Below are 12,158 nucleotides of genomic sequence, written 5' to 3' on the forward strand. Positions count from 1 at the left end.
TGCCCTCTTTGGAGGAAGCAGTCTGGAAGGGGCGGGGTTGGGAGATAGGACTGGGGACTAGTACTGGCCAATCCAGTTCTAGAAGGATGCTCTGAAAACTAGGAAGGGAGGAAAGCACCGAAGAGCCCTTTGGGGGGCAGTCTTGGTCACCATCATGTCCATCTTCTCCCTTCTCGGTCCACTCCTAGACTCAAAGTCCAAGCAACTGGGATGAGTGGGACCTAGACCTTCCAGGGTGAGGGTGGGGTCTGTGCTCACAGGGGCCTCAACCTGGGAGAGGGAAGTCAACACCCCCTTCCTCAAGAGAGGCCACATGTGAGATGTTGGGTTGGTATGAGGCCGGGTAGAGAACTGGTTGGTGTTGGCTTCTGTGGAGCAGTGAAAGGAGAGGCTGAAGATGGACAGATTCAGCTCAGGAAGGCTCTGGACAGACAGACACGCCAGCCTCCCTCATCTTCCAACTGAGGAAGCGGGTCCTATCAGGGCAGGGCTGCCATGGCCCATGTGGTGAAGGAGAAATAAAAAGCTAGGGCTAGCACCTTCCCCACACTGGAGTCTGTCTGCTTTTTTAATTGAGGTGAAATTCACAAAACATACAATCAACTCTTTTCAAATGTACAATCTGAGCTTCCCTGGTGGTTCAGATGGTAAAGAATCTGCCTGCAATGCAGGAGACCTGGGTTTGATTCATGGGTCAGGAAGATCCTCTGGAGAAAGCAATGGCTAACCACTCTGATGTTCTGGCCTGGAGAATCCCATGGACAAAGGAGCTTGGTGAGCTACAGTCCATGGGGTCGCAAAGAATCAGACACAAACTGTGCAACTATCACACACACACATGTACAATCCAGTGTCAGGCAGTGCATTCATGATATTTATTGTGAATAAACTTTATTCAGTTTCAGAACTTCGGAGGGGTGGGGGTCGGTTTCTGGTTATGGGTGAGTTGCACTCACCAAGGTGGCAGAGACACTGGCCGGACTCTTCACTGCGTCTCCAGTACCCTAGCACAGCGGGGGACAATGGCCCTCCTTCGAGCGCCTGTTGAATGAACAGATGATGCCTGTCCAGGTGAACTCATCTACCTGATTTGGATGCAGTTCCAGAGAGGACCCGTTGAGCCCGCGTTCCCGAGCCCACTCCGCTGTGACCATCTCATACACAGGACTCCTGAGGTGTAGATCTGGCACCAGGCTGATTAGGTGGAGCCCCCACTTCACGAGGCCGGGGAATCCTCCCGAGCCGGGCGCCGCCGGCCCCAAGAGAGGCGCTGTGCCCGGATCCCGGGAGCCATCGCCAGCCGCTTTCGATTTGACCCGGTCTCTGTCGCCTCCGAGAGGAGGCGCGCCCCCCGCCCCCGCCCCCGCCGGGCAGGCCCCGCCCCGCCCTCCGCTTCCTCCGGGGCCCCTGGTACTGCGGCCACTTGGGCAGAAGAGCCGGAGCGAGCGAGGCGGCTGCAGCGATGGTGAGGGCCCGGGGCGGGGCAGGGGGCAGAGGGCGAGCGTGGGGGTGCGGGGCGGCAGTCCGAAGTCCAAGGGCGGGGGCACCCTTCGCGACCCGCGCCCGTTCCCCGGCGAGGTGACGACGGCCGGCCGAGAGCCGGGACCCGTCCGGACCCTTTGCTCCCCGCGCGCATCTCGGGAGGGAAAGTACTGCGCTTGCCGGTCCTGGCTGCCCCGCGCCCAGTGAGTGAGCGGGACTTGCCGGAGCTGAGCTGTTAAACGCACCGGCTTTCGGAGTGAGACTCCGTGCTGAGGTCCTGGTGGCGGCCACTTACCCTCTCTGACCCCGGGGCAAGTCACTTAGCCTCCCTGAGCCTCTTTTTCCGCATGGTGAAGTGGGGTCAGCAGTATCTGCCTGGCTGGGTCCTTAGGAGGTTGAAGGAGATAGTGGCAGAGATCTATCTGGCGCTCAGAACCTGCTCCTGAGAAGTGGTGGGTAATATGATGACCTCTGCAGCCCTTCCTGGGGCCGTGAGGAGCCAAGTCTGGCCCAGGAGTTGGAAACCTGAGCAGATGGGGTGGTAGAGGCCAGGCCAGCCCTGTGGCAGGGTGTTGGAGGGCAAACTCCTTCTCCTGGGGAAAGTGAAAGGAAGATGTTTACAATAAAATTTCCACTGAAGTTATCAGTGGGGCATAGCTTGACTCCCTTAGAAGCCTTACCTAAGGGACACATTCTTGAGTTGAGTCATGCCCTACTCCGTGCTGTAGACTCCGGCCTCTGTCCCTGCTTGTCATTTCCAAGGCAAAGGTGTCAGAAGCTGGTGGTGTCAGTCGCTTCTCCCCTTGCCTGGAACTCATGGGAAGTTGTGTCCAGCAGGAAGCAGGCTTAGTGCTTTAAAATTCTGCCATGCAGGGACTTCCCTGGTGGTCTAGCAGTTACGACTCTAGCATCTCCCAATGCAGGGGGCATAGATTCAATCCCTGGTCAAGGAACTAAGATCCTTCATGGTGTGGCCAAAAAATAAGATCCTGCCATGGAGAAGCAGCAGAGGTGTGATGGATGTGGTCTGGCTGGGGGTTGAGGTGCCTAGATGGCCTCATCTCCAGGGAACTGGAGGCAGGAAGAGGAAGCCAGGCAGGAAGGTAGCAAGGAGTTCTAAGGCTGGGCCCGGAAACCTAGGGAGGCCTGGAGAATGGGACAGAGCCTGGAGCCCATTTCCCAGCATGCAGAGCAAGGAATCAGGCAGGGTTAGGATGGGCTTGCAGCTGGCCCTTAGCACTTGGTGAGAAGAGGAAACTCCTGAAATGAAGGCTGAGGATGGGATCAGTTATTGCGGGGTACTGGAAAACTCTGGGACTCTCACAGATTCATCTCAGGCAAATAGTGGATCTGAGCCTGAGACTTGATCTCTCTCCCAACCAACTCCTGGCCCCTTCCCTTCTGCATTTTCTCTCACTCCTTCCCCTTTGTCCACCCCTTTCTTCTTCCCATCTGGTCCTTCCCTACCTGTTCCTTCTTCCCTTCCCTTCTTTTCTCCTCTTTTTTTTTTTTTTTTTTTTTTTTTTTTTTTAATGTTTATTTATTTATTTTTCGCTGCTCTGGGTCTTTGTTGCTGTGCTCAGGCTTTTCTCTCACTGGGGAGAGCAGGGGCTACTCTCTAGTTGTGGTGCACAGGCTTCTCATTGTGGTGGCTTCTCTTGTTGCGGAGATGTGCTCTAGGGTGTGTGGGCTTTAGTAGTTGTGGTGCATGGGCTTGGTTGCTCTGAGGCATGAGGAATCCTCCCAGAGCAGGGACTGTATCCATGTCTCAACTACTGGACCACCAGGGAAGTCGTTTTCTTTTCTTTGCTGATTCATTCAGTTAACAAGTGTTTCTTGGGCATTTCCCTTGCCAGTCATGGTGACGGGTACAGGGAATAGAGTAGAAACAAAATAGTGATGGGAAAGGCAGAAACTGAGTGGGGACGGACTTGATTCATTCATCTTGTAGATGGTCTTCCCTTAGGCACTGTGCAAACAATTTGGGTTTTTGAGCCACAGGCCTTCCTCATTTGCACACAGGTTGAGGAGACAGCATCAAAAGGTCTGATGGGTCTTTAGCCAGTCAGCTAAAGCATTTGACTTCCCTTTACCGCCATCCAGTTTAACACAAGGGTTAAGAATGTGATCCTTGGAGTCTAAGTCAGTTCAACTCCTAGATCTTCTATTCACTGACTCTGTGACCTTGGATGGGTGATTTAACCCCTCTGAACCTCGGTTTCTTATAAAACTGGGATAAGGGTACTTTTCTCAGTGTATTGTTGTGAGGCTTTAATGAGATAAAGTGAGCAGTCAGCTGGCAGCTCAGTGCTTAGCTCAGAGTATGTGCCCATTGATTGGGAGCTGTTATTACTGTCAAGATGTAAAACCTTCTCAACAGCCTGCAATGCCTGATGGAAATGCACTAGATGTAGGTTATCAAAGGCCCATGTCAAATTCTATATATAGGTTAGAAACAATTATGTGCACAAGTTGGCCATAGGGAAGAGCTTGCTTGGCTGTGTATTTTGTAAAAATATTTGAATTTTATTTTTTAAAAAAATTTAGATTCATTTATTTATTATTTTATCTTGTTATTTATTAAAAATTTTTTTGGAGCATAGTGGGTCTTGGTTGCTTCACGCAGGCTACTCTCTAGTTGCAGCATGCGGGCTTCTCATTGCGGTGGCTTCTCTAGGTGTGTGGGCTTCAGTAGTTGTGCCTAAGAGGATTTATTAACCACAAATATTGTGTGGTTCCTGGGATCTGACAGCTAAAAAAAAAACTAGGGAAAATTGGGCTATAGCAATTTATGAAGTGTTAGCTCCTCAGCTGTGTCCGACTCCTTGAGACCCTATGGACTATATCCCACCAGGCTCCTCTGTCATGGAATTCTTTAGGTAAGAATACTGGAATGGGTTGCCATTCCCTTCTCCAGGGGATCTTATAGCAATAATAATGGCTGTTATTTATTGAGCATTCAGGAATTGTGCTAGGCATTTTATTTCTAATACGTCACATGCCTTAGCTAATGTGGGAGATGTTATTGTTACCACTTTATAGATGAGGAAGTGGAGGGTCAGAAAGGTCCTGTCCCCAGTCTTTAGTCACTCAGCTGTTGAGCAGCAGAGGCAGGATTTGAAGGTACTGGTAGCTGTAATGCTGGGTGCAGCTCTTAAGCTCTGAGCTCAGGTGTGAACTGACCCAGGAAGGAGTTGATACCCCACGTCACTGCCTGGGTGGGTCTCTCTAAGGATGACAACCGTGACAGCTGGCCTAGGGTTTCATAGGCACTAACCAGGAAAAAGGGCAGACAGAATGTTTGAATGGGAGGTTTTTTGAGAGCTTTGTTTTTCCGAGGAACTAGCTGTTTCTGGCCGGAAAAACCTGAGGGGAGATTTGAGAAATGAAGGAGGCATGTTCTGCACACAGGAAAACGGTCTGTTGATTTCCTGTGTAACTACCACCCTCTGTCCGCCAGCAACACTGCCCCCCACCCCTGCCCGCACTCTCGGAAGTGCCTCTCACCCTTCCTTCCTCTCTCACTCACCCTTCCTCTCTTGCCTTCCACCCTCCCCCAGCCTGCAGACATCTCCACATACCCTTGCTGATGGCACTTCTACATGCCTTCTAGTGGCTTCTGACCTGAGTTATCTCACTTTCGTCCGTGCCAGTCTACCACCAACACAGAAGTTCTCCTCCAGGCTCATAAAACCTATGCTAGTTCTTGATTCATCCATCTCTCCCTCTGCGAGAGCATCCTTGTTTTTTTTGGCTACCTCACACTGCATGTGAAATCCTAGTTCCCAGACCAGGGATCAAACCTGTGTCCCCTGCAGTGGAAGCGCCAAATCTTAACCACTAAACCACCAGAGAAGTCCTACTTCTTGACTTTTTGGGGCTTTCTCAGGCCCCACCCTGCCCCTCCACCCTTAACTCTGTCTGGAGTGTTTCTGTCTGCCTGTGGCAGGAGCATCCAAGCTCTACCTTACCCGGTCCATCTCAGTTCTCAGGAATCACTTGTCTGTCGGCAACTCCAACACTCCCTATTTGTATCTCATGGTGTGAAGTCATCGCTCTCCTCTAATTGTATCATATACATCTCTTTCCCCCAGCCTATAGCCATCTTTTCAAGAACAACCCCAACTCATTCAGAAAATATTTTCCACACAGCCACTGTGTGCCAAGCATTACGCTGAGTTCTGTGTGGCAGGAATCCTGCCCTCTGGTCCCTTATCTCCTTTTAAATCCCGCAGTTCTTTATTTTAATCACTGCCAGCAGAGACTCGTGCATATAGTGTCCTTTTTCCTCTGCTTGAGAAAGGCCAAGGAGGCCCAGAGACTTGAACCTTGGGCCTGTGTGTTCCCTGGAGTGAATGTGTTCTTTTAGGCCTGGGCCCATCTAGGCTCCAGACAGGCCTGGCTTTGCCTTTGGGGGATGGAGGCTGCAGCTTGCAGTGGGAGGCACAGCCAGCTCTCCAGAAGAATGTGACCCAACATCACCCCATGCTGGAGAATAAGATAACAACAGCTGTAGCATTTAGAGTAGGAAAAAAAATGACGTGCAGCATTCCACAGTCTCCAGCAGGGGTTCTCATTTTTAAAAAAAAATAGTTTTTGTTTATTCGTTTATTTTTCTTTGGGCCGCACTGGGTCTTTGTTGCCGTGTGTGGGCTTTCTCTAGTTGCCAAGAGTGGGGGCTACTCCTGAGTTGTGGTGCTTCTCATTGCAGTGGTTTGTCTTGTTGCGGAGCACAGACTTTAGGGCACGTGGGCTTCAGTACTTACGGCTCAGGGGCTCTAGAGCTCAGGCTCAGTAGTTGCCCCAGGGCATGTGGGATCTTCTCTGACCAGGGATTGAACTCATGTCTGCTGCATTGGCAGTCAGATCCTTTACCAGTGAACCACAAGGTTCTCATTTTTTAATCCTTCCCAGGTTTTTGCCTTGGACTATTTGAATGTAGGAATGCCTTGGACTATTTGAATATGAGAGATTCCAAGTAACAGAGTGTAAGTCGCTCAATTGTGTCTGACTCTTTGCGACCCCATGGACTATACAGTTCATGGAATTCTCCAGGCCAGAATACTGGAGTGGGTAACTGTTCCCTTCTCCAGGGGATCTTCCCAACCCAGGGATCGAACCCAGGTCTTCTGCACTGCAGGCGGATTCTTTACCAGCTGAGCCACAAGGGAAGCCCAAGTAACGGAGACTTGCTGATTATTCATATAGTGGTGATGGTGGTTGACTCAGGAAGAGATAGAGATGAGTACAACTTCCCAGCTTGCTTCATGATATTTCCTCGTTCCCCAACTACGGCTTTCCCCAGTCCAAATGCACCCTTCTATTGTGGTTTGCTGGCCCCCCTTTCAAAACAGGTTGCTTTTCTAGCTCATGAGTAAATATTGACCTACTTGGGTTTCAGATGCCTGCCCCCTCGAAACTCCTGCTGGGCTAGAGAAATACACTGGGGTAACAAACTTGAGCATCTGAGTTACATTTGGATAAGTTATAATGCAATTGGCCCACTCACTGACTCCCTGCGATGGTCAGCATTGTGCGCTGGCCTCCTGGGTCCCCAGGCTGGTGGCAGACAAAGGCAGGGCACTGGCCCCTGCCCTCCCTCTGGGAGCTTGTGGTCCAGTTGGGGAGAGAGAACTCATATACTGGGAATGCTTGGACGTTATGTGCAAGGCAGCTGCGAGGATCCTGAATGGGGATTCTTGCCTGAGTAGGAGGTGGCCCTCTGTGACCACCAGATCCCTTTCCTTTTTCTGGTTTTAAGTGGAATTCAGTCAAATGCTGAAATGTCTGCTGCAGACAATGGGCAATATAGTCTGGCAGGAAAGTGAGCTTGGCCCATGTTCTGTGGGGAGGAGATGAGAACAGGGTTGGGCTCTGGGGGACTGGGCTGGGAGAGGAGGGAGTTGCTGTGGTTTGTTAATCTACTGGGATTCATCTCCTCCTGGCAGCATGTCTCTGGACTCCAGTCTTCTGCCATGGGTCTCTCCCCGGTGCATGTGTCCGAAGCCTAGTTTCTTCCTTGCTTGTGACCCATGCTTTCTTCCTCTTCCTGACCTCTCCCCCAGCTTGGACCCTGCATCTCCCTTCCCAGTCCTCTGAAATGAGCCAGGTTCTTTTGTCAGATGAGGCTGCTGCCCAGGCTGGGAAATCCAAGAGCTGAATCCCAGAGAAGACCTCGGCTATAGCTGAAAAGCTGGAGGCCAGAAGCCAGGAAGGCCAAGGCTCCCAGGCAGACAGGGAGTCAACTCTGAGCATTGATGCGGGAGCAAGGTCAGGCCAGGAGGCAGAACTGGCCTGACAAGTCAGAGGCTGGGGAAGGGAGGAAGGGAGATCTAATCTGAGTGTGTGTCTGTAGGGTTGGGCAGAGGCTATATAAGATGTGGTGGTCCAAAATGATCGCTCTAGCTCTGTGGGCTGGATCTCCTTCTTGTCTGGCTGTGGCCAAGTAGCTCAGTTGCTTGTTCTTCAGCACCTCTTTAGGCCAGTGGGAAACCACAAGGCAGGTGCACCCTGAGTTGAGGCCATCCTAGAACAGGTGGGGCTTCCCTGGTGGCTCAGACAGTAAAGAATCTGCCTGCAGTACAGGAGACCCAGGTTCGATCCCTGGGTGGGCAAGATCCCCCGGAGAAGGGAATGGCAACCCATTCCAGTATTCTTGTCTGGAGAATTCCATGGACAGAGGAGCCTGGCGGCCTGTAGTCCACGGGGTCACAAAGAGTCAGACATGACTGACTTTCCCTTCACTTTGAACACGTGAGCCGAGTGTCTGCTTCGGGGGAGGGTGGGCAGGTTCTGGGAAGGTCTCATCCTGGGGCACCTTAGACGAAGGTGAGATGCTGGAAGTCAAGGCTAACCTAGGACCTGCCTTGATGGGCATGGGAGAGGGGAGCCAAAGACGAGCCATACCCCCCGAGAGATCAGCCCTTCATTCAGCCCATATCAGACCCTTATGTGAATAATGCAGTTATAATGCTGTTCCCCTTACTCATACACTGCACACACACACACACCGAGGGCAAGGAGGCCTCTGGGTCTCATGGCCAGATGTGGGGGCATCACGTAGCCCTGACCTTGGGCTTGGTGCCCAGGCAGGGAAAGAGTTGGAGCGATGCCAGCAGCAGGCGGATGAGGTGACAGAAATCATGCGCAACAACTTCGACAAGGTCCTGGAGCGTGACGGGAAGCTGGTGGAGCTGCAGCAGCGTTCAGACCAACTCCTGGACATGGTGTGAGGCCTGGGGAAGCAGGGAGGGCGAGGGAGAGGGACCCTTGGAGGGGGCACTCAGACGGTGCCCAGGGCTCTCCTGGCCATGGGTGGGGCCTGACGCTTACCAAAGGCCAGTGTGGGTTTCTTGAGGGCCCCTAGCACAGCTGGCAATGGGTGGGGAGCCTCGTGAAGGCTGAAGGCCTTGGTTTGAAGCTGTGGATCATCCTAAAAGGTTGAAGACTGGTGTTGTTAACTGGGAGTGAACCCGCAGGGCTGTGAGTCGAGGGCTACACCAGTGTCTAGACCAGGAGTCAGGCTGGGAGGGTCCCAAGACAGGCTTTGTGGAGAAAGGGAGCTGACAGGTTGAGGAGGCTAAGCAAGGAGACAAGGAGACCCCTTTGGGGATGGGGTTGGTAGGAGCTGGTCTGGGGCTCTGGGGAAACCCCTAACTCCCACCCTCTGTCTGGGGGGTGTCTACAGAGCTCAGCCTTCAGCAAGACAACCAAGAATCTGGCCCAGAAGAAGCGCTGGGAGAATGCCCGGTGCCGGATCTACGTGGGGCTGGCAGTGGGCAGTGCCCTGCTCATCCTCCTGATTGTGTTGCTGGCCATCCTTCTCCCACAAAGCAGCAAGGGCAGCAGCGCCCCACAGGTCCAGGATGCAGGCCCTGCCTTGGGGCCTGGGGAATGACCCAGCAGGGCCTGGAAAAGAGGCCAAAGAGCCACACTGGCCAGTTCTGGTCTTCAGAGAACCCTGGAGTTTGTGCCCCTCTGAGCCACCCCAGTGAGTGTGGAGGGCAGCCTCAATGTGTGCACCTTGGGTACTTCCTGTCATACCACAGACTGGCCCTTGAGGGCAACCTGCTGCACTGGCCATGCCAAGCCAGCCCCACCTGGAACTTAGTAAAAACCACTGTTTGGGTAAAAACTGGTGTATGTGTGTGTGTGTTTGAGGGCTTCCCAAGTAGTGCGGTAAAGAGCCCGCCTGCCAATGCAGGAGACAAAAGAGATGCGGGTTTGATCCCAGGTTTGGGAAGAGTCCCTGGAGGAGGGCACAGCAACCCACTCCAGTATTCTTGCCTGGAGAATCTCATGGACAGAGGAGCCTGGCGGGCTACAGTCTATGGGGTCACAGAGTCAGACATAACTGAGGCAACTTAATGTGTGTGTTTGAAGATCCTCAGATTGGTTCATCCTGCTCTGCCTCCACCCCCATGGCTGCTTAGAAAAGAGAAAGTCCCAAAGGACTCCAGCCCTGGGAGGTGGCATCTTCTCTCTTCCCCATGATCCAGTCTTACAGACAGATCCCTCTAGGGTGCAGGTATAAAGACACAACAGCCCCCAAACCAGAACCTTCAACTGGTGCCCTCTGTCTCCCTGAGGATGAAATCTGTTATTCTTCTGAGTTTGGGGTTGTTCAGAAGACCCGTAGGGTGACAAAGAGGAAGGCACTCCTGTGATCTTTATCTCACAGGCTCTTACCTTCAGAGAGGCTCTTCCCCCTTGGGTACCTCCTCTCTAGTTTCTGCCCCCAAGTTCTTCCTCAGGCTCTACACCAGATTACAGATGCCGCATGCGTATATTTTCAGTTGTGTCTGACTCTTTGCTACCTCGTGGACTCTAGCCAGGCTTTTTGGTCCATGGGATTTTTCCCTGAAAGAATATTGGAGTGGGTTGCCATTTCCTACACCAGGGGATCTTTTCCCAACCCAGGGATTGAACCGAAGTCCCCTGCATCTCCTACATTGGCAGGAGGATTCTTTTACCACTGGGAAGCCCATACAGATGTAGCAGGTGGCAGGAAAAGGGAAGGGCTTTTTTCTCTGTGATGCTGTAAGGTGCAGAGTCACAAAGGATGGCCTGGAGTTTGCCCTGTGGGAAAGAATTCGGGCTTTTCAAAGCTCTAGGACTGCACAGGGCCAGGGAGGCAGTGCCTTCAGGACACCAGGAAAGAGCACTGGGTAAAGGCCAAGTAAGAAGGAAAGGTCCTACGAAAACCTGGGAAGCAGGGCAGCCACCGCTTGAGCTACTTAATTGCACCTCAAACTCAAGTGTAGGTAGGAAGAGGAATTCAGGGTCAAGTGTGTAACAGAAGCAGTTCCTTGTTAGGGGGAGTGAGGGCTACTGACAAAGAAACAAGAACAAACCCTCCAGTTGTCTGGAGCTGTACCCTCAGAGAGCACGTTACTTCCGCTAGGCTCACCACCATCAGCCTTTCCTGGGAAAGATGGAGGGAAGCACCGAGTACTGCACTTAGGTCTGCAACACTGCTTAGAGGTCCTGTGGAATTGGACTTGGGTTTTTACATATGTAAAAGCAATAATGATACTTCTTGTTGTTCAGTCAGTAAGTAGTATCCAACTCTGCGACCCCATGGACTACAGCATGCCAGGCCCCGCAGTCCTCCACTATCTTTCAGTGTTTGCCCAAATACATGTTCACTGAGTCGGTGATGCTGTGTAACCATCTTGTCCTCTGCCACTCTATTCTCCTCCTCCTGCCTTCAATCTTTCCCAGCATCAGTCTTTTCCAATGAGTCAGTTCTTTGAATCAGGAGGCCAAAGTATTGGAGCTTCATCAACAGTCCTTCCAATGAATATTCAGTGTTGATTTCCTTTAGAACTGACCGGTTTGAGGTTTGATCTCCTTGCAGTCCAAGGAATTCTCAAGAGTCTTCTCCAGCACCACAATTCAAAGGCATCAGTTCTTTGGCACTCAACCTTCTTTATGGTCCAGCTCTCATAGCCATACATGACTACTGGAAAAACCATAGCTTTGACTATAATGATACTAGCTCCTGGATAATTGTGAGGAGTATTTATATTTATACTCTGTGTACAATATAAATGTAATGGTTCTAGTTGCCAAATAAATGATAGCAGCCAAATCATTTAGTACACACACACACAGAGCTAAATCATTTAGTACGTACACACACACACACACACACACACACACACACACCCAGGCTTAGATCAGTTAAATTTGAGACTAAACATCAGATGTGGAGTTTTGTTGTTTTTTCCCCTAAAGCTGCAACACACACACACACACACACACACATCACACACACACACACATACCACACACACACCCAGGCTAGATCATTAAATTGAGACTAAACATCAGAATGTGGATTTTGTTGTTTTTTCCCTAAAGCTGCAAACAACACACACACACACACACACACACACACACACACACACACACACACACACACACACACACACACACACACACACACACACCCAGGCTTAGATCAGTTAAATTTGAGACTAAACATCAGATGTGGAGTTTTGTTGTTTTTTCCCCTAAAGCTGCAACACACACACACACACACACACACACACACACACACCCAGGCTTAGATCAGTTAAATTTGAGACTAAACATCAGATGTGGAGTTTTGTTGTTTTTTCCCCTAAAGCTGCAACACACACACACACACACACACACACACACACACACAC

The 12,158-nt window shown here is 51.4% G+C and overlaps 2 protein-coding genes across 2 annotated transcripts in view; both read left to right on the forward strand.

Annotated features, from left to right (window-relative positions):
• The first annotated feature begins 1,332 nt into the window (after positions 1-1,332).
• Positions 1,333-9,616, forward strand: VAMP5 (vesicle associated membrane protein 5). Its single transcript, XM_043468721.1, has 3 exons — positions 1,333-1,465; positions 8,571-8,708; positions 9,170-9,616. The coding sequence occupies exons 1-3, from the start codon at positions 1,463-1,465 to the stop codon at positions 9,377-9,379; spliced, it is 351 nt and encodes a 116-aa protein (XP_043324656.1). The 5' UTR covers positions 1,333-1,462; the 3' UTR covers positions 9,380-9,616.
• The window catches only part of RNF181 (ring finger protein 181), a 14,142-nt gene continuing 3,378 nt past the window's right edge, over positions 1,395-12,158 (forward strand). Inside the window, exon 1 of the mRNA XM_043468720.1 lies at positions 1,395-1,465. Coding sequence (XP_043324655.1) covers positions 1,463-1,465 — 3 coding nt within the window. The 5' untranslated portion in view covers positions 1,395-1,462. The remainder of the gene's footprint in view (positions 1,466-12,158) is intronic.

Source organism: Cervus canadensis, chromosome 5 (assembly GCF_019320065.1).
Source record: "Cervus canadensis isolate Bull #8, Minnesota chromosome 5, ASM1932006v1, whole genome shotgun sequence".
In the NCBI taxonomy this organism is placed as follows: Eukaryota; Metazoa; Chordata; class Mammalia; order Artiodactyla; family Cervidae; genus Cervus; species Cervus canadensis.